The 24,772-nt window shown below is 17.1% G+C and overlaps 1 protein-coding gene and 1 long non-coding RNA gene across 2 annotated transcripts; both read right to left on the reverse strand.

Moving 5' to 3' along the window:
* Positions 1 to 249: 249 nt before the first annotated feature.
* LOC135121136 (guanine nucleotide-binding protein G(q) subunit alpha-like) lies at positions 250 to 11,036 on the reverse strand (the record flags this gene model as incomplete). Its single annotated transcript, XM_064045447.1, has 6 exons — positions 10,941 to 11,036; positions 10,466 to 10,647; positions 9,223 to 9,377; positions 7,972 to 8,057; positions 7,127 to 7,299; positions 250 to 330 (listed from the first exon to the last, which is right to left on the reverse strand). Coding segments are annotated over exons 2-6 (555 nt in total), but the record flags the coding sequence as incomplete, so codon positions are not given.
* A 3,793-nt stretch (positions 11,037 to 14,829) lies between these two features.
* On the reverse strand, positions 14,830 to 23,379 carry LOC135121127 (uncharacterized). The gene is made up of 5 exons (XR_010278859.1): positions 23,270 to 23,379; positions 21,899 to 22,004; positions 18,870 to 18,980; positions 17,525 to 17,628; positions 14,830 to 14,925 (listed from the first exon to the last, which is right to left on the reverse strand). It is a non-coding gene; the product is annotated as an uncharacterized LOC135121127 (long non-coding RNA).
* Between the last annotated feature and the right edge of the window lie 1,393 nt (positions 23,380 to 24,772).

The following is a 24,772-nucleotide window of genomic DNA, read 5'->3' on the forward strand; positions in this document are numbered from 1 at the left end:
TATTTATAACTTTTAAATATTAAAAAGTGCACGTTTTTTAACTGTTTTCTTCTAAAAACAATTTTTTAATATATTTTATAGTAAATTTTATATTTTTTCTTATTTCGGAAAAATGTTTTTTCCTATATATTTTACATTTTTTTTACTTTTTTTGTTAGTAATGAAAAAAGTAAAACCTTTATATTCGGGAAAGAATTCTCCAAACGGTGTTGTCGATAATTTTTCATCAAACAAGTCCATTTTATTAAGAAAAAGAATAAAAGAAGTTTCCCAAAACCATTCATAGTTCACAATACAAGCGAAAAGCGCTATACTTTCACGCATGCGGCTCTACAAAAATATATTAAAAATATTTTTAGAAACTATAAAAAATAGAGAATCTTATAAAGTATTATGTATTACATAAATATAAAAGTAATTTATTTAAAAATATTATAAAATATAATAATAATGTTCATTATAAAAGTGTATATAAAAAATAGAAATAGATATATGTAAAAAGTTTTTAAAAAAATAGTAGGACAAGAAAGATTATAATAAAAGTAAATATATTATTCATAAAAACTTTATAGAATATAATAATATATTTTACATATAAAAAATATAAATATTTTATAATAAAATGTCTTATTTTTGAAAAAATATATAAATTTAAAAGTTACGAAAATTTTATATAAAGAATACATAAACAAAGAAAGTTTTAAGAATTTTCTAATAATAAATACATAAAAGCATAAATAATATAAAATATAATAATTAAAAAAGTATTTAATAGTATTATAACAATGACGTATGTATATATAATAAAAGTAATAAATAAAATAAATATTTTATAATACAATATAAAAATATATTATCATATAGAGTATAAACTAGTGATAATAAATAAATATAAAACATTAAAAAGAAAATAACCAACAGCGTATAAATATTCACAAAATTATAATATTAAATATCTATAACAAAAGGATTTTCATAATAATAAATAACCTAGAAAAATATAACTTTAAGTATCAATAAATTTTTAAATAAAAACCAAAAATATTTTTATAATAGTAAATAAAATACTAAATTAAGCAAAACAAATAAAATGAAAAATAGTTTGATATAAGAAATGCAAGAAAATCTATAATAATATATATTAAATTTTTGTAGAAATTTTACTAAAATATAAAAAAGTAATATTAAAAAAAAGTAGTTAATAAAGAAAATAGATAATTTATTAACAATAAATATAAATTTATTTAAATATCAGCATAACTTTATTAAAAAGTTAGTAATAAATAAATATTAATACTAAATAAAAAATAATAAATAAAACAAAAAATAATTTTTCATTTATATACAAAAATATGAAATTAATAAATATAGCGTGAAATAAAAATAAAGTTATAATATTTATAAAAAAAAATTTTAAAAAATGAAAACTTGAATAAATACTATATAAAAAAAACTTTAATTAAAAAAAAATTATTTTAGATAAAAAACTGCAAAGAATTATTTATGATAATAAGTATTAATATTAAATAAAAATACAAATATAATTTAGTATAATTATAATATAAAATAAGTAATAAAAAGCAAATAAATATATAAAAACAAAAAAAATATTAACAAAGCAAATTAAAAAAAAAATAGTTATATAGTTAAAACAGCAAGAAAATAAATTTATTATTATAAATATTATTAACAATAATGAATAAACAGTATTATATAGATGAAAAGAAGAAATAATAAGTTAATAAATCTACAAAAACAGGAAAAATATAATAAACAAAAAGAATAAAAATAAGTAATTTTCACATTAAATCGCAAAAAAACATTTATAATTGATATTAATATTGAATATAATAATTATTAATAAATTTTATTATATATTTATAAAAAAATGTTAGAATAAAAAGTAAATAGATACTTAATAACAAATTTTTAAAAGCAAAAAAAAAATAATAGAATAAAGTTTTAAATATAATAAAGCAAATATAAGTGTTTAGGGTAATAAATAGTTATAATATAATTATGTATTGATAAAAAAAAATTAAAAAAAATTAAAAATAAACTAAAAAAAAATATTATAAAAGAAATAATATAAAATTTATATTACTTAATATTTTAAAAGAAAGTTATTACTAAAAATTTATAAAACATTAAAATAATAATAAATAATTAAATACTTATAAAAAAAGGAAATAAAATTTCAAATTAAAAATAATTTTTTTAAACAAAAAAGTAGAAAAAAGTACAGAAGAATCAATATAAAATTTATGTATTATTTCTTTAATTAAAAACTATATGACTTACAAAATTCTAAAATAATGAAAATATAATAAAAATAATTAAAAAAATTAAATCAAAATTCAGTTAAAATTAAATTTTATTAAAATAAAAAAAAATATTAAAAAAAAATTATAATAAAATTAATATGAATTATTATTTTAATAAAGAAATTATAACTTATAAAATTATAAAGTAGTAAATAAAATATAAATATTTTTTATCGTCAGTATTATTGAATTTGTTATTCAATTATTTTTCTTTTCTTTTTTTTATCATCTTTAAATAATAAATATATTCCCCAAAAAAATATCAAAATATTATTATAAAAATATAAATGTTTAGTTTTTCATGACTATTTATGAAAAAATATATAATTCTATTCTATAATATTTATAAAAATGTTAAATTTTTATTTCTAATAATTAAAAGTTTAAGTCATGCAACTATTTATATAAAATATACTATAATTTTTTTTATTTCTATTTATTAAAATTATATTACAATTATATATTATTTAATTAAAATAAAAATATATAATATTTTTATTTATAATAATAAAAAAAACTTTTATATTGCTATCATTCATATATAAAATTAACGATAATATTTTTTTCCAGAATAAGATTTTAATAGATAGTTATAATTTTTTCTAATAAAGTTGACAATAAAAACTTAAAAGCGCATTTTTTATATTTTTTTAGATTTCATTTAAATTTTTTTTTCTCTAAATCAATTTTTTAAAATTTTGTTAAATTTGGTTTTTTTAAATTTCATTTAACTCCTGAAGTTTTTTGCAACTTTTTTGTTTCTATTAAAAAAAATATTAAAAGAGTAACTTTTTTTTTCACACGATATTATATTAAAATATAAGTCTTTTTAAATTTATTACGAATTATTTTAATAGTTTTATTAACTTTATTAAAATATAAAAAGGAAGTAGATATAATACAAAAAAATTAATTATAAAAGAAAATAAATGATTACCGTTATAAAAAAAATTAATGCTAATACAAAAAAAAATATATTATATATATTTATTATTAATAGAAAATATATAATTATTATTGTTTTGGATATAAATTTAAAATTAAAATAAAAAAATAAGAAAAACTTTTATGTTATAAAAAGAAAAATTGGTATTACTATTAATAAATAAATAAAAAATATATTAAAAAATCATAGATACAATAGAAAATATAATATATATAAATTTCAGCAAAAAAATTTATATAATAATGATGATTACTTAAAAATAAAACATTTCTTAAAAAAAGTAAAAAATTTTTAAGTTATTATTATAACAATTATTAATAAACGATATAATAAATGTTTTTATAACTTATGAAGTTATATAATTATTTTTTCATAATTAATAAAAGTAAAGTATATAAAAATAAAAAATAATTATTAGTAAGTAAAAATTATAATATTATAATAATTATATAAAAAACGATGTAATAATTATCGTTATAATAATTATTTAAAAGTAAAGTATATAATAATAACTTTACATTATTATAAAAATGAAAATATAAATATTATAAAGTAAAAACTATATTATTAAAAATATTATGAAAAAAATATAGAGGTTATCATAATTATTATATAAAAAACAATGTAATAATTATCGTTATAATATAAATAATAAAAGTAAAGTATATGATCATTACTTTATATAATTATAAAAATAATTAATTAATTATTAGAAAGTAAAAAAAATTTTATTAAAAAATTTTTATTTTATTATAATTATTATGAAAAAAAATTAAAAAGGTTTATATTATTTTAGTTTAATAAATAATGTACTTTAATTTTTTTATTATTATTAAATATTTTTCTTGTATAAGAACTTTTTTATTGATAGTAATTAATATTTTTAAAATATATTATATTATATTATTATAATGTGAGTTAATAATTTTATTAAATTTATTTTTTGTATATAAACTTTTTATTGATAATAATTAGTATTCTTAAAAATATATTTTTATTATATAAGTATTTTATATTATTATTATTATTAAATATTTATTTTATTCCATTTTAATAATATTTTATATATTTATATTTTATTCAAACTTTTTTTTTAATATAATTTATTGGTATTATTAATTATTCTTTAACGTTTTTCTTTATTTTATTTATAGAAAATTTATATATAACATAAATAATGTCTATATTTACCTTTTTTCTTCTTAATTTTATATTCTTAAATATTCATTATATATTATTTATTTCATATTTTATTTATTATAACTTTGACGTTAAATATATTTTTTTTTAATATGATAAAGTTATTTTTTTATGCATAATTATTTAAAAATAATAATTTCTATTAATATTTAAAAAACAATCATCATTATTAAAAATAAAAGATATTACAATAATATGAAATAATATCTCAAAATTTTATTTACTATTTTTATAAAAATAATAAAAATAAAAAAACTTATATTATTTTTATAAGTTGCAATCTTAATTAAAAGTATTTTAAAATTTTTTATTTAAGTTATTAATATAATTTTCATAAAAATTTTTCTTATATTAATTCAAATATAACAAACTAAATAAGTTTATATAATTAACAAGAATAATAAATAAAAAAAATAGTATATAAATATAAACTGTATAATAAAAGTTTGAAATAAACTTAAGAAAATGAAAGTTTATGTAAGAATAAAATGTTACTATCGTTAAAATTTTTTAAAATATATTTAAGAAATAAAGTTAATTTCAACAATATTAAAAAATTTTAATAAAGAAAATATATATTTTAAAAATAATAAGTATAATAACATAAAAATTAGTGTTATAATTCTGAAATTTACTATTATTACGATTTAATTTATAAAATTTTAGTAATAAAAGAAATTGTTCTTATTATTTTAACTGAAAAGTTATAAAAGTTTATAAAGTTCTACAGATTATTATTAAAAAATATTATATTTCGGTTAAAAAAGTTTTGACGAATGAATTTTATAATTACTATTATAATGAAAAAAATAATAATTTATATATATAAAAATGTAAAAATACTAATAAAAAATTAAAATAGAGAAAATTATTATAGTAAGCTTAGTAAAAAAATAAAAAAGTATATATAATAAAAAGTATAATAATTCATATTATAATATCAAAAAAAAATTAAAAAAAATTGATATAAAAAAGTTATAAATATAGAAAAAGTAAATAAATAAATATATACTATAAAATTATTATTATAATAAAAATTTTAATATTTTATATAAAAAAATTATAATTAAAAAGTTATCAATTAATTTAAGTAAAAAAATAAAATTATTATAATTTTATTGTAAAATTAGTAAAATAATAAAGTTGTCATAAATAAATATGAAACATATATATTATAAAATTTACTTTTTAAAAAAATTATAATTTATATTATAAGAATATAGAATTAATTAAAAACAAAAAAATTAATAAGTAATAAAGTAAAAAAATAATAAATATTTACTTTTATTAATATAAAATCATAAGAATTTTAAAAATAATATATATTTTAAAGTATGAAAATAAATAATATTTTAGAAAAATATATTATTTATTAATATAAAATAATGGAAATTGTATAATACAATAATTACTGAACTAAAAATTGTATAATATAATAATGATTACAAAAAAAAAATTTAATACAAAAAAATGTTTAATAATAATAAATATTATAAAAATATATATTATAAATATTTTTAAATATAATTTCTATAAAAATTTTATACAAAAGATTCATAAGTATATAATAATTATAAAAAAAAGTTAAATACTGAAAGAGTTGGAAAAAAAATTATATTATATATATTTATTAATAATAATTAATGTATTGAAAATAAAATTTATACAAACAAAATGTTTAAATTATTAAGAAAAGTTTAACGCATAATTAGCAACAAAAAAAAGTAAGTATCAATATTTCTAAATATTTTATATTACTAAAAAATTATACAAAAAATAAAAAAAGTTTAATACATAAAAGCATTAAAAAAGTATGTACTATAAATATTTATAAATAATAATTATTACTGAAAAATTATACGAAGAAAAATGAAAGTTTTTAAAAAAAAGTTTATTATATAAAAATATTAAAAATATATTTTATTTGTAAAAAATAATTCTTAATGAAAAAAATATACCAAAAAAATAAATTTATAAAAAAAGTTTTTTAAATAAAAAATATTAAAAAAAATATTATAAATATCTATTAAAAACAAGTATTACTGAAAAAAATTTATACAAAAATAAATATTAAAGTTATAATATATGTTTTGTACATAAAAAGTATTAAAAAATAATATTCTAAATATTAAGAAATAATGATAATTATTGCCGGCAAAAATTTATACAAAAAAAATATTAAAGTTATAAAAAATAGTTTAATACATAAAAAATTTTAAAAGGAAAAATTATATTATAAATATTTATAATAATAAAAAATATAAATTTATCATTGATAAAAATATTAGAGAAGAAACTATATAAATATGTAAAATAAGTTATTATTAATAAATATAATAACTATAAAAACATAATTATTAAAATTCTTAATAATAATTACATAGAAAAATAGTTGCAATATTATAATATAAAAAAAAATGATTTACTATGCGTTATTAAAAGAAGATTATTTTTAAAATCTTTCAATAATAATTATATATTAATTAGTATAAAAAAAATAATAAAAATTTATATTATAAACAAGAATAAAATCAAAAAAAAATGTTTTGCATATTATTTTTATATGAAAGGTTTCATTAATTTTTTATTATATATATTATCTTAAAAAGTTTTCAACATCATAATAACTTTAGCAATTTACAAAAAAAAAACTTACTTGGGTGCTATCTTCGAACAACACTTGATCGTATTCGTTAAGAGAAGCCATAAAAATAATCATCGTAATTCCAGTGAAACAGTGAATCCATTTCCGCCTCTCCGCGCGCTGCCCGCCAACATCCAATAGCCTTAAGTGAAGGTCGTCAATAGAAAATTTGTACTCAACAATCCCTTAAATAATATAAAGATAATAAATGAATTTTTTTTTTATAATTACTAATATTAAATAATAATAATTATAAGCAATAAGTTTTTAAAAATATTAAAAAATATCATTTAATAATAATTATGTTAATATGTACTATATAAATTTTTTATAATAATAATAATCAATAATAACAACAAATATCTAAATGATAATTTTTAATAATAATAAAAAAAAGTTCTAATAAATTTTTGTAAAAGGAAATTTTATTAAAAATTTAAAATGAAATAGTGAACTTATTATAATTAATAACATTATAATAAATAATTATTAATAATAAACAAATAAAAAAGGCGTTATACTAAACAATAATATAATATTTATAGAAGTTAACTTTACAATAATTATAATATTAATCATTATTATTATGTTCGTATTTTTCTATTTTTACAATAATACTTATTATTATTTGTTAGTTTTCTATTATTTATACAATAACAATAATTATATTTAAAAAAATTAAGAAATAAGAATAAGTATAATTAAAGATGTATTAAAAAATAATATTATATATAATTGTAAATATATTAAAACTAACTAATGATATTAAATATAACTGCAAAATAATAAAAACTAAAAAAAATAACAATAGCTATAAATAAAAGTTTATATTAGTATTACGAATAAAAGAGGCCAACCAGTGGTGGGCACTCGAGAATGAAGAATATCTACAGTAGAAGGGATATACTCTGGACTTGAAATCCTATCAAGATGTTCGAAATAACTTTTTTTTATAAATAAATAAAAATAAAAAGCATATAAGAAACTTTTTATATTAAAATACATATGAAGCTATATAAAAATATATATATGGATATACTATAAAAGTATTAAAAAAAAGTTTAAACATTAAAAAATAAAAAAATATAAAAAAAATTTAAAACATAAAAATATATTTATCAAAAAAAATTAAAAAAAATATAAAAGTATATAATATATAAATAAATTTACAAAAAATTTAAAAATATTGAATTTAATAGTGTTATAATAGAAACTTCACAACGTAAAATATACAAAAAAAAGCAATAAAACTATTCAAAGAGTTTTAAAGTAAAAAAAATAAATATTATTATAAAAATATAAAATATAAAAATAAAATTAAAAAAAATTAAAAAAAATGAATTATAATATTAAATAAAAAGACTTTTATGAACGTTAAATATTTTTTTATAAACTCGATAATATCCGCCAATAGATAGAGGATTTTAATTGTTTATAAAAGTTTTTCCCTGCCGAGGGTCATGGGTATTAAAAGAGCACATTATTGGAGATTTTAGTGATTGTGGACAACTTTTTTTATTAAAAAAGCGGTAATAAAAATTAAATGAATTTGCATTTTATTATAAACGCCTCGCAGTTTTCATTAAAAAAAATTATCAAAAAAATGCAGCTTTTTGGAAGAAAATATAATTTTTTAATATAGTTAAAGAAGTTTAATAAAAAAATTTGCTAGACTTTTTGCGAATTATAATAAAAAAAACGGAAAAATAAATTAATATACTAATATTTGATATATATATTTATATAAATTTATATAAATATATAATAATAACAATAATAATAATATAATGTAAGTGTTATAATAAAATTATTTTCAAAAAAATAATATAAGATATAAAATGTTTGAATAAAAATATAATAAACATAAAAAAATTTAAAGTGATTGATATAAATATAACAAATAAAATTTTGTTAGTATAAAATATACATAATAAAAAAAAATAATAAAGTAAATATTTATTATATATAATAATAAAAACCAAATATTTATATATATAAAGTAATATATATTTATGATAAAATTATTTTGACTGCTAAAAAATAATATATAATAAGAAGTTTAAAGAATATAAATAATAGAAAACTTTATAAATTAAAATAAACAAAACTATTTAGTAGAATCATTAAAATGGAAGCGGGAGCGTTTTCTATAACACTCTTGAATGGATGAGGAGTTCCACAAAATTTTTAAGGCTTCCGCTAGTTCCGTAGGAAAACCCATAATGCTTGAAGGCGTATAGCCGAGGACAAGCTCGCAAGATTCCTATAATGATAATAATAATAATAGTAATAATAATAATTAGTAAAAAATATAAAGTTTATAGATAATACATTAACATTTCGCTGATTCTCTAAAGAACTCCTTTAGGAATAATAATATAATATATATTAAGTGAATATATAATAGAATAAAATTATAATAAATACGTTAATTCTATATTTTATATAAATAATTTTTGAAGTAATCCGCTTATTTTTATATAAAGTTATTAGATTATACAAAAAAAAATTACTTAAATAAGAATAATAATATGTAATATATATTAGCTATAAATATTATATTTATATAATTTATATAAACAAATATATAAAGATAATATAAAATAAACGTTGATTAGTTAGTTGTAAAATAAACCATTTATAATAATTTTTTTTTTACTGATAATAACACATAGTATATATATTAGTTATACATATAATAAATAAAATAGTTTTATATCATATAAAAAGTAATTAGTTTAAACTATAAAGTAATTTAGTTTATATTATCTCTTTTCTAAAATAATTTTATTTATATGTATAATAATGATAAATAAATAAATTTATATAAAATAAAAAAGTAATTAACATATTGTTATAAAAAGTTATAGTATAAAAAATATTGCATAATATATAAATTAGTAACATATATAATAACTTGATTAATTTTTATAAAATATAAATGAATTTTAGATTATAACAATTTTTTTTTAAAAAATAATAATGCACATATATCACTTTTACATATAATAAAATAAAAAATTAATATAATAGTATATTAAACGTAATTAGCTGAAATTAAAAAATAAATTTATATAAAATTAAAATTTAGTCGAATTAAATAGAGTAATTACATTTTAATGAATTTTTTATAAATAATAATTCATAATAAAAATAAATTATTAAAATTATAAAGTAAAATTTTTAATTAATTATCATAAATAATACAAAAATTGAAAATATCCACATTATAAAAAGATTAACAAATATAATAAAACAAATAAAACAATACTTAAATTTCATATAGAAAATAAAAATATTTTTCATTATAAAACTTTTCATCTATTAAATTTATTTAAAAAGTAAATATACTTTTATAAAATCTTCAGGTTTGACTCCAAATTCGTCCATTTGGGATACTAAAGTTTGCATGGCCGTAACAATATTGGAGTAGATGACCGGCGCAAAATCAATGAATTGTTTAGTAGTGTATCCTTCTCCGTGTATAATACGTGCTTGCTTTAAAATTGTGCTTTTCCCAGACTCTCCGGGCCCTACAATTTTAAAATTTTGAAGAAAAAATAAAAAAGAAATATTAAATCGGATATAATAAAAGATTTAACTATAAAATTCTAACTTTATTTTAAATAAATAAGTTTATAAGTTTAAAAAGAATAGATATATAAGCGTTTAGGCCAAAAAAATAAAATTAAATTTAGAGTAAAGATGGAATGAATTTCATATAATGAGGTAGTTACCTATAACTTGGTTTGAAAAGAACTAACTAGAAAATTTATTTTAAATTTCTTAAATTATTAAGAGGTAACTAATTTTTAGTAAAAAAAACCTAAAAGTAATAATTTTAACTCTCTTTTTGCTTCCCTTCGCGCTTTTTTTATGTCATGTTCAATGGATGCATCTTCTCTACAACTTGAGGCTACGCAGCCCATCGTTTAAATTTTTTAAAACTTGTACAACCAAGAAAAAACTTATTTATTAAAGGAAACTTTTTATATAACCACTAAAAAACTTTACAGTTTTAGCATCATTGGAGGGGGGAAAAAACTCTATTTGTTAAAATCTAATTGTTAAAAGTTTTCAAAGTAAATTGGTCGTCGTAGTGGAGTTGTGGAGAGGGTGATGACACAAGGCAGCCTTGGTTCGAAAATTGCGCGTTCTTATTGGGTAGCAAATATCAGGTAGAAAATATAAACCAATTAACTTTAAAAAAAATTTTTTGTTAAATCGCGCCAACTTTGGCCCACCCGAGGAAGGTAGTTGTTATAACACTTCAAAGTTATATTAAAATTTTTTTTTGCACGTAAAACTTTTAAAATTTTTAATTCTGATATTTTTTCGGTGAGCAAAGTTGGAATAAACCCAGTAAAGTTAATATTATGTGTGTATAAAAAATCATGTGAGCTTTATAAACTACTTTAAAAAAGGCTTGCAAATAGCTAAACTAATTTTAATGATAACAGTATAGTACCCCCAAATATAAAACTAATATAATACTTTAGTTTTTGGATGTTTAACTTGCAAAAATGTACTATGAAAAAAAGCATAAAAATTAAGATTCGGTGTATTGTAGTTAAAGACATCTTTTATTATATGTTCCCAAGTAATTTGTTTTTAGTCAAGATATGCACGTAACCAGGAAATCGGAATAGGAGCTGCACCAATGGAAATCAAACTAGGACATTGATAAACGCGTCAATGGCTACTCTTATTCCTGTTACCAAAATTCATGCGCGCGGAGACAAACTGAATTCAAGCCGGTCGGCATATTAAAAAACGTTGGAAGTAGTAGTAGCGGTGCCTTTACCTTTGAAAATTTCACAAGGGACTCAGGGGCCCATACTATACTTACGATCCACTGATGTTTCTATGAGGGGTATCGTAGTCAAAAGATATGAACTCGCTGAGAAATTCTCCTCTTGTCTTTTTGAATCTTAATAAACTACATTATCGGCACTATTTATAATTACTAATTATATGTTTAAAATAATTTAGATGGTTTACAACCGTGTAAGGCGGTTTCTTTTTGTCCAATACAAGACGCTATCGATACAAGAGGCCCCCAAACTTAACGGCATTGCTCATGCCTTTAGCAGCTTTAGATTATCTATGCTTCCTCGCGCATTTGCATGCTGTTTTCATTATCTTTTCGGCCTAGTGTACGCGGTAACTGTTGGGATGCTGTCATAGACATTACGACCTAAATCTCCACCCTTTAAATTACGACTCCTCTAGCACTTTGACAATGACCAATAACGTTGCGGAGACAACTCGCTTACAGAGATACGCTTTGTTCTGGCAAATCTTTGATAACCATGCAGTTTCTCCCATAATTTTTTACTCCTCTCCTCCTCTGTTAACGCTCTATACGCCGACTAAGCGATCATTTACTCGATGTATAAGTCGTCCTCCTCCTAGAAAGTGCATGAGACTGTAAAATGCAATTATGAACAAAGCGCTTTTAGTATAAAAAAGACAATGCAACGACGCCTTTGGCCTTTCAAGGAGATTAAATTTTTCGTGAGATTCTGAGAATAGCCAGAAGTCACTAAAGGTGACTTAACTGCTATTATCTCCTACGTGTAGGAAGGGCTGAGCTTTCTTTGCGCAACAGGAAAAGTCTGTATTTTGCGTTTAGTCGAACATAACACACGTTCACCGCATGGATCTACGATTCGCACTACGAGTGCATGGAAACAAACTGCTCAGCGTTATGACAAAAGTGCAGTGGTTTGTGCAAAGGGGCGGTCTGCACCACCAGCTTGTATATCGAGCTTTAATAACGCCCCTTTCTAATTTAATATTTAGGGTCGTACGCAAATATAAGAACAATTAGCGATGAAAAAAAATTTCATTAAAAATTTAATATACTTAATAATAAGCATATGTTACTATCTTTACTTTTTATGATTGTTACAGTTATGTTAAAAAAAAAAACAAGTTTTAATCATTTAGCTTCACAAAATTTAGCTCTATTCGAGGACAGCTTTCGCGCAGCTACAAAGCAATTTTTTTTTAAGTTTTTATACACTACTACAACCACTTTGCTGGTGCTAAGTTAAGAGTCCGGCTTATAAAAAAAAAAATCCTTTTTTAATATATATCATGTCTATCTTTTGTATTCTCGGAAGCCTGGCCAGCTGAGAATTTTATTTACATATTTTACAGCCGTTAAATTTTTAATACTAGGTCATTTTAATAAGTGCCACTTTAGGGCGTATTTTTTTCTTATTTTAAAAATTGGTTTATTCGTTACTAAATTTTGCTTTTATTATAATAAAAACCAACCAATAATATTTTAGTTTAGATATCAATTCTCCAATTACAATAAACTTGCAGGTACGAGTTGTTATTTAACCCTTGTTATTGCCATTCACATTTTTCTGTGATTTATATTTTATCTACTTACAGTACGGTTGCTTTTGCGTTATCTCTTTCTTTTCTTCTTCTATTCATTTTTTACGTACTTTTGTTAGAGTAGCGCATATGTTATTACTTAAAAAGCACCTCTTGAAACGCTTTTAATATCCCTGGTTTTTACTGTTGAATTTCTACTGTTTAATCACGACTAGAGTTTCTTTTAATTTAAGCTATTAATAAAATGTCTTTATTTCTAATTATTTTTTTTGTATAATTCACTGAACTTATGTGGAAGATTGCTTCTTATACATATATTTAAAAAGCCCTGAATTATGAGAAGTAAATAACTTAGGCAACCTAGTTTCTTCTTAATTAACTATTTTACTTTTACAGGGGCGTTTGTTTATTATATTCAAAACAAATGCTTGGAAAGAAAAATTTTTAAAATTTCATACAGTAATGATCTAATAAATATTAAATATGATTTATTTATATAGTCAAGCTATTTTATGTTATTACATAACTTTTTATGAGTATAAAATAATAATTAAATAATAATTTTTATATATTCTGAAAGGCCTAATTTAGCTAAATTTCGAGGTCAATAAATTTTTTTTATAATTGTAATTTTAAAAATAACTACTTTATTGCGGTGCCCTAAGAGGATTTAATTATTTATTTTAAAATTGTTAAAGAATTTTTTTATTATATATGTATATTTCTTTATTATAGATTTTACTTAGTTGTTTAAGAATACTTGTAATGAAGTATTAAGAAAATCAAATTAATTATAATTGAAAAAATAATTATGAAATGCCTTTGCTTGTGTGTTAAATATAATCGTCTAATATAAACAGTAATTAAAAGTTTTCTGATTTACATCTAGTAAAAATGTAGTAGGGTAGAACTTTTAAGCATATAAGAAATGTCACCAATTATTAAATCAAAAAATATCATATAGTAATAATATTGTAATATAAGAATAAATTATAATAGTTATGTTTATGATAACATTTATAACCAAAATAATAATATAATATTCAGTTTGTGAACTTATTTATTTTAATTACACATTTTGTCATATTGTAGAAATTTAAAGAAAGCCAACTTTTACAGCTTTGTCCTTTTTGGTTGCACCTTTATCATCTTCATTATTTATAAAAAAAAATATCGATTTAAAAAAAAATTAAGTAAATTTTTTAAAATTTAACCAATTTGAAAAAATTTTTTAGGAATTCCAAACTTTTTTTGAAGAAAATCTTTTATTTGAGTCACATATTTTCCTTGAAGCTTAAAAAATGTTAAGAATTCTTAAAATTTTTCTGAAATGTTTTAAAAAATTGAATCAAACTTGTATAATTTGGCCTTCCGGTTGTTGTTTGTTTGAATAAAAACAAACAGAAACAGAAAAAGTTCGGGAAAGTTCTTTTTTAAATTCGGAAGTAAAAACAACTCTATTAGTTATTATTATTAAACTATTAATAAACTTTTTATAACATACATAAAAAGTATTTTAAATAATATTCTATAATGAAAATAAAATTTATATTTTTAAATAAATATGTAATAATGATATTATATTCATAATATTAATCAAAACTATAAAAAATAGTTTTTTTTATTAAAAATAATATTTATATTGTAGAAGAAAATAACGTAATATAAACAAAAATGTGCAATGAATAAGAAGTAAATAAATATTTACTAAATCAAAATAAATAAAAATTTGAAAAACGAGTAAATAAAATAATAGATACTTAAAAAAAATTATTAAAAAGATTAAAAAGTTTATGGTAAATCACAAATTAGTATTAATAGTAATAGTTATAAAAATCATCATAAATAAAAAGTTAAAAAATTTAAAATTTAAAAAAGAAAAGAAAAAGTTTATAGAAAATGAAAAAATGATATTAATATTAATTATAATAATTATTTTATATAAGTTCAATAAAATTCAAAGTCTATTATAGAAATATATAAAAGTTTACAGAAATTCACAAATTGATAATAATAAAAATAGTGATCATAATATAGTCTTAATAAAGGAATAAAAAAAAAACTAAAGTTTCATTATAAAATATGAAATATTTTATAGTAAATCAATAGGTGATAATTATTTATTTTTTTTTAAAAAAAAAAGTTAAAAATATCATAGTTTATTAAGTGGATATACAAAATTTATAAAAATAGTTATCCAAAAATTGATATCAACAATAATTATAATTTTTAAAGTTTAATAAAATATATATAAAAGTTTATAGCATATAAAAAATTGGTATTAACAATAATTATTATATAGTAATTTCATTTAACAAGTTATAAAATTGTATAAAGCTAACTTCATTATATAATTTTTTTCTTACGTAAAGAATTTTTATTATAAAATTATAAAAAAATTATATATCAATGAATATATAGTAAAAATATGCTTGTGATAAACAAAATTGAAATTATATTTTACTTTTATTAAAAGCTTTATAAAGATACTGTAAAACTTTTTAAATATAATTTTTTATAAATATTATGTTATATTAATAAATCGCAATAAATAAATAAAGAAAAAAAAAATAAAAAAAAATAAAGAAAATTGAGGCCTATATTATTATTAAATGACTACAAATATTTTTACAATAAAAGTTTTTTATAATATATAAATTTATATTATGAACTACTAATATACATCACAAAATAATATCTCAGCAAATAAAAAACATTTGAAAACAGAACAAAATATGTTCATGGGGAAATTATTGAATCCAAATTTATTAATAATAAAAGTTTATATATATATAAAATTGTAAGTTTTTCAAATTAAAACATTTTTTAAAAAAAAATATATATAAACCAAAAATACCATTTACAAAAAAATTTATGAACTCAAAATTTCTCAGATTTAATAAAAAATAATAAAGAATAAGGAAAATACTTATTATATAAAAAAATTTATTTTTTATCTTATAACATTAACAAAAAAATAATATTAAAAATAAAAAAAATTCATGAAGTCAGAATTTCATAGAAATTAAAAAAATTATTTTTATATAAAGCAAATTTTTATACAAACGATTGTAGCCGTTTAAATAGAAAAAGCATTTACAAGAAAAATAATACTTATAAAGAAAAAAATTCATTAATTCAATCAAATTTATTGAAAAAGATTTTAAAATAATAAATATATATACAAAAAATACAGAAATTTAAAAATTAAAACATAAAAATGATTATAAAAAATAAAAATGTTATGAACCCAAAAATTTTTTCGGTATAACAAAATATTTTTATAATATAAAAAATTTATTACGTTTCAGAATTATTACATCCACAAAAAAATTGTATTTATGGATAAAAATAATATTATGAACCCAAAATTTTCCGAAAATTTAAAAATGTTTAAACATTATAATTACAAGAAAAAAGTATATTCATAAAAAAATAATAAATTTATTAATTCAAAAATCTCCATATTTTTTATCGATTATTCCGAAACGATAAATTTTTATTATATAAAAAAATTGAAGACATTTTAGAATTATATCTTTTAATAGAAATATAGTATTCATTGAAATATAAAATTGTAAACTTAACATTTTTTTAATTTAATAAAAAAATATTTTTGTATAACGGAAATTTTTATATATAAAATTAAACGTTTTAATAATTATGACATTTACAAAATTATTATATCCGTGCATAATTAAAAATTATATGAACCCGAAAATTTTCCAAACAATTTAAAATGTTTTTTAATTATAACATTTACAAAAAAAATTATGTAAATTAAAAATTTATAAACTATAATTTTTTATATTTAATTAAATATTCATAATAACTTCAATAATTATAATAAAAAATGTGAAAAGTTTTAAGATTATAACATAAAAAAATCATTTATGAAACCAAAATTACTAAATCTGATTAAAAAAATATTTTAAAATAACAAAAAAATTTTAATATATATAAAAATGTAAAAGTTTGAAAATATCGAAAATTTTTTATTTATTTAAAAAAAAAATTTTTTTTAAAATATGATGTTCACGAAAAACATTAATGAACCCAAAATTTTCCAAATTTGAGACGAGCGTCACGTTTTTATTCCCGCGAATTTTGGCCAAACGGATGGATATAACGCGAGGACCTTTTTTCGGTACCACAAAGTTCTATATGAATTAGTATAATAGAAAAAGTAAAAAACTTATTAAATATTATAAAATTTTAATAGAAATAATATTTTAAAACAAAAAATACCAACAATAAATATTATAAAGTAATTAAAAACATTTAATAAAAATAAATTGATAAATATAATAAATATATAAAAGAATTTAAGAGCCAAAAAATAGAGTAATAAAAAGTAAATAGCATAAAAAAATTATTTTTTCATAATAATTATTGTATATAAAAATGTATTATAAACTTAATGCTCAACATAATTATTACTAATAGTAATAACAATGAATAATGACCTTCTCTTTAAGTATTTAAATTTAAGAAAAACTTTTTATATAACAAAAAAGTTTCATTAATATTATAATAACTAAACATTAATAATAATAAATTAATATCTCGCAAAAAAAGACATTTATAATAAAAAAAATAAAGCTTTCCGAGAATAAGACTTGCCAACAATATAGTACCAACTGTATAAGATTTATCATATACTCATATAAAAAGTTACTATAAACTTTAAAAAAATTAAAACATATAAATATTATAAATAATTAGAAACTTTTTTCCTGCAATAAAAATTTATAAGAAAAATAGATGTAAAACTTACACCAGTAACTCTTTTTTCTTACTTAAATACTATTTTTATAAATTATTCAAAGTATAAATATATTATTTAAAATGTTAAAATAATTGTAATAATAAGAACTATATTAGCAATAATAATTAGTAACCACAATAAAACTGTATATAAGAAAAGTTAATTGGATTTAATACTAATAATAATTTTTATTATTATAAAAAATGTTATTAGCAATAATAATAATTATAAAATTTTATTAAAGAAAAGTTTTGTATGTAAAATTATACTAATAATAAGAATAATAACTTTTTCACATTAATAAGTAACAATAATAAAACATTTTATTTTATAAAAAATGTTTATAGTTTTCTAACGATAAAAAATAAGTAATAATATTTTTATATAGAAAAATTTACTGTATTTATAAATAATAATAAGTGACGATAATAAAACTTATAATGAAGTTTGTAAAGTGTTTAAATAATAAGTAACGATAATTAAACTTATGTTGGAATATTCATAAATAATAGGTAACAATAATAAAACTTAATAAAATAAGTTTGGAGTATATTATTAATAATAAAAAGCAACAATGACAAAACTTTATAAAAAAATTTTAGAGTATTTAAATAATAATAATAAGTGACAAACTATTTGAGGTAAACATTCGTGTTTTTCAGAAGGAAAAACTTCATCAGCAATAATTGAAAATAAATTGTGGTTCGTGTTAACTTTCATTAAATATTGAACTCCAACTTGTCCCTAAAAATAATGTAAATATAAAAAAAAATTATAAATAATGAAACCAATAAAATTAATATTTAAAAATAGTAATAAAAAATATAAATAAAATATACTTTTCGATAAAAAGAAACGTATAAATAAAAATAGAAAATAATCTACAATTAAAAAAATATTAAAGAATCATTATTCTTATAAAAAATTGTTTTTTAATAAAATTAATAATATAAAGTAAATAAAACTATTTAGTATAATAATTATACACAAACTTTATATTTTCTATATTTATTATAGATTTATAATATTTATATTAGCAAAAAACTTAAAAAAAACATTAAAATATGTAATTTTATTATAAACTATAAACAGAAATAAATAAATATAAAAGTTAAACAATAATTAATACTTTTTTAAGCAGATTTATCACAAAGTAAATATTTATTAAATATAATTATATTAAGTATTAAAAATAATTCTATCAAATAAAATAGCAAATTACTAAAATAAAAAAGCCGGTAAAATATTTAATAGAAAAAAAAATAAATTAATAATTAGAAAAACGTAAAAAAATAAAAAAAAAGGGCTGTACTAGTAAAAATTTTATAATAAACAAAAGTAATAAGAAAATATACAGGAGTTAATAAGAAAAAAGTCTATATAAAAAATAATTCTTGTGATAAAAAGTCTAATAAAAAAGGTTAAGAAAAAAAAGGCTACCAGAAATAATAATAATTAATAAAAAGTCAGAAGAAATAAAATAATAACGAAAAAAGATAAGTAGAATAAAAAGTAGATGTCTATACCCAATTTTGGATTAAAAATCAAACGAATTATTAATATCAGACAAACAAAGTTAAGATAATAGTAATATAATGAAACAGAAGGGAAAAAGTATAATAACTCAATTATAATATAAAGTAGTAATTTATTTTTTTAATATTACCGTTAAAAATGTTTAACTGTTTTATAATTACGCACAATATATTTAATAAAATATTTTAAAAAGGATAAAAACGTAAAACTTAATTAGATCAATTATTCAGGTTATAAAGAAAATGTTATTGGCTATTTAAAGATTTCTTAATAAGCTGCAGCAATAAAAATATTTATAGTTTCTTAAAAGCTGCTATTGGTAATTTAATAAAATTTTAATAGGAAACTTTAGAAAATATATTTTTAGCTAACTATTAAGAAATAGTTTTAAAAAAGTTGCTATTAGTTTGAATGACAATTGTTAACTTACTACTGATAATATCTATACAGTTTTATAAAACCTCCAATTGGTTAAAATTTAAATACTAACAAAATTTATATTATTTGATAAAAAAACAAATTTTTATTAATAATAAACTTTTAATTTTAAATTTTTTCATGTACAATAAAATAAAAAAAGTATAACTTTTATTTATTATAAATTATTAACTAAAAATTTACTTTAAAAAATATTTTATTTTTTTTAAATGACAAAAGTTGCTATTTTCTACGAAAAGTTTTATAAACTCTTAAACATATGGATAATTTTTTTTTACTAACTTCCTTACAAGATCTTTTTGATTTTCACTGATGGTAAAATTTTATAAGCGCGCAAAGTGCGTAAAGGGAGTAAATCTTTTGTGTCTACTAGTTATAATACGTTAATTCATTAATATTATTTATACATATTTTTATGCTTTTCATTTTATTTATTGGTTATAAAAATATTAATAATAATATAAAAAACGTTAACTATTGAGTATTAAAGTATTATTAATTATAATATTTTAATGAATATACCGGAAATATTAAAAATATTATCATTATTAAAGGAGTATATTTATAATGAAAATATTAATAATTATATAATAAACGTTTGATAATTAAAAAGGAAAATATTCATAATGAAAATAATAATATAAAAACGTTACATATTAGGAAATATATATATTTAATGAATGTTTATAATATGAAAAAAGTGATACATTACAAAAAAATAAATTTTTAAACGGATATATAATAATAAAAAAAAGTTATTAATTATTAAAGGAATATTTTTAATAAAATATTAATAATAATAAAAAAATTTATTAGAAAAGTAATATTATATTTTCTTAAATAAAGAATATATAAACATTTAAAGATATAGATCAATAATGCTCTTGTGTAGTCTGTAAAATACATTTAGTTATATTTCTTGCTCGCTTACATTAGTCCAGTCATACATAACTATTTTACATATTAATATATGGCTTCAACTATTTTCATATTTACTAAATATCTACTATTTTTCTTTTAGCCAATAGAAAAGTTATTAATAAAATCTTTTTTTTAGTATACACTAAATATATGCTTTTTAATTATTACCAATAAAATAGCCATAAAAAACTCTACATTTTTATGGGATGTAGCTATACTCTGATATTTCACTATATTTTTCTCACCAATAAAAAATTTATTAATAAATTCTTTACTTTTCTGTTGGTATAAATATTACTTAACTTAAATTTAGCGAAAAAAAAAAAGTTATTAGCTTCTACATTTTTATTTAAATGTAGCTATACACCGCGTATTCACTATTTTTATTTAACCAATAAAAAGTTATTAATAACCTTATTAAATGTAGCTATACCCTGCATATCACTTTATTATTTTTGACCAATAAAAAGTTATTAATAAATTCTACATTAAAATATTTACTAATATATATTTGACCAACAAAAAAATTATTAGTAATTTTTAGTTTTATTGAATTTAGCTATACAACAATATTCACTATTTTTATTTTTATCAATAAAAAGCTTGTTCATTAATCCTTTACTTTTAGTGGGTGTAACTGTTTAATGAATATTCACTAGTCTTACTTATCACCAATAAAAAAATTATTTATAAATTTTATGCAGACTAAGCAAAGTTTTTGGTGAACATATATTATTAAAAAAAATTTAATTATAGTTAAGTATAACCTTCTGATTATTGAGTTCAATAAGGCCCAAAGAGGCGCAATATTCCAAAAAAATACTGAACTTTTTATAAGTGGTTTGTTTTATATCAATTTCAACACGAAAAATTCTGTGAAAAAAATTATAAATATAAAAATTATTATTTTTTTTTTCCAGCAAACTTTTGCAATAAAAAAAAGTGCTCCCGCCCAACCCATTTTTAGCATTATTTATAGTGAAAGTGGCATACACATATTCGCTTATTAGCATTTTTTTTTAATAAATGTGGTGTGCATTAAGCTGATGAGCAATATTTTTAATAAAGGTGGTGTACAAGTTGTTGTATACGTTAGCCCCCCGCAAACCTTTTCGCAATTTTTTTAATGAAGTGATGTATACATTTAGCTCCCCAATAAACCTTAATGTATTATTTACTAAAAAGTTATTTAACATCAAATTTCACACTAAAAATACAATTTTTAATAAAATTCTCTAAAGAAAATTTTAAGGAATATTTATATTTAAGTTAGTGATTTATTTAAGATAAAAAAGTTATAAAAAATATAATACAATCTTTATTTAAAGAAAATTTATATAAAAGTCTTTCTCGCAACAAATGCATAAAATTTATAACATTTTTTATAAGGAAACAGTTCAGTTTGCATAAAGGCAACTCAAAAAAAATATGTAATTTTCATAAAAATAAAAACATATCAGTTACAAAAACGGGTTTTAAATTAGCTCCAAATTAAAAAAAAAATTATAATTTGGTAAATTCGAATAAAAAACAGCCAAAAAAATCTATAAAAAGGACAGTTTTAAAAATGTACATTTTTACAAATAGTAAGTTTAGCTGCTTCACTATAAAGTTGGTAGCATGCAAGCCAGATAACTTTAGTGCGGTAGACGCTTAGCATTATTATTATTACTATACACGAGCAACTTTTCTATATATAACAAATGAATTTATATTTTATTTATAATTAATAAAAATTATGTAACAATTTGTATTTTTTTAATTTCCATTATAATCAATAATAATTAATAAAAAAAATTGTATTTACTTTTTTAACAAAACTCGGAAAAGGGCCTGTTAATAAAGTATTTCTCCGAAATATGCCTTTAAGATTTTTGTTGGGGGTCACAGAAAAAATACACGTATAAATGAGTTTGTACAGTTTTTTAAAATCCCACCAGTTTACTGCTTCTAAGTCAACTAATAGGAAAAAATTTTGTAAATAAAATTAATTTTAGTTTATTACAAAAAACCAAGGAAACTCGCAAAAATAACGCTAACCCCAAATATAGTGGTTATTCAAGAATACTACTAATCCTTTGGCTCTTTATGCATAATTTGCTAGAAAAATAGTGATTTTCTTAAACTAAAGGATGAACCTAATAACGGGAAGCACAACGTTTGGGTAAAGAATGGAAGTCGCGATGGGCAAATCAGACGCAGTAATTTTATCTCTCAAACAAAATAAAAACATTCGCAAAAGTAGCAAATCAGAAACTTTTTCTATATTATTATGCATTTATTATTATGAAAATAGCTACCATTATTATCAAAAAATTTTAATTATTTTTGTATTAAAAAATTTTAACCAAATTATAATTAAAAATATAAATTTTTACAAAATAATATTTGAATTAATAATTATTTATATTAAAAAATCTATTATACCTTAAAAAAAAGTTTTACTAATTTAATATATTAAATTAATTATTAATATTATGAGAAAATTAAACCTTAAGACATAATTATTTAGTATTCAATATTAATAATTTGTAAAACATAATTTAAAAGAATACAATTTTGATAGTAATAATTATTCTATATTAAACATCAATTATATTTTTACAAAAAGTTTTACTAATTTAATTAATAAAATTTTATATTATCATTTAAAGATATAAATTTTTGCAAAAGATTGATTTGGAATATTATTTAGTACTAGATATAAATAATACTTTTGTATAATAATTTGAAAAATATTTAAAATCTATAATTTTTTAAAAGTAAAAAAAAGCTTTTCAAATTTAGTTTTATATAATTATTATGAAAAGTTTTTCATAATAAATAATTTTTAACTATTATTATTTACTATATCTAATAAAAACTTCTTTTTTTATAACATTTTTAATAATATTTTAATTGGACAAAGTTCAATATTTATTAATTATTAAATAAAAAAGTATTTCATATCTGGTATTTATATAAATAATTAGTTAATAGTTAGCATTAACAAAGGATAAAAAAAAGTTTGCAAAATAATAATAATTTTAATAATTTAGAATTATAATTTATTTATATATATAGTAGTATTATTATAAACAAAAGTAATTATTTTAATTATATACGAAAAGCTAGAAAAAAGTTGCATTCGTTTAGTATCAAACTGAAATAATAATTATTATTATTTTGTTAAAAAAAAATAAAATTTTTTACTAATAAATATTTTTAATAAAACGGTTTAAATAATAAACTTTATACCTTTTATAGTATTTCATATTATAAACATTATTAAAAAATATAATAAATTATTTAAAAATTTGCTGAGAAAAATGGCATTACTAGCTATTTTTGCTAAATAAAATTAATACATTAATTAATTAACATTTATTATTATTATAAATAAATAAAAAAATAAAATATTAGAAATTTGCTTTGTTCATTATTTTAACGGAATATTATTTTAATAACATCAAATATATATTCATTATTATTTATAATAAAAAATTATAATAATTACTTCAAATATTTAATATTTACTATTATTATAAGCAGTTTTATTAGTAATTATTAAATATATTAAAAAAATAATTTATTGCACATATTATCATTGAAGTTAGTAACAATCTGATAACCTTCTTTAAGTTCCTTTCTATTTTTATTAT

Source organism: Zophobas morio, unplaced genomic scaffold (assembly GCF_036711695.1).
Source record: "Zophobas morio isolate AGI-343-1 ecotype UQ-CSIRO unplaced genomic scaffold, CSIRO_AGI_Zmor_V1 ptg000504l, whole genome shotgun sequence".
Classification (NCBI taxonomy): Eukaryota; Metazoa; Arthropoda; class Insecta; order Coleoptera; family Tenebrionidae; genus Zophobas; species Zophobas morio.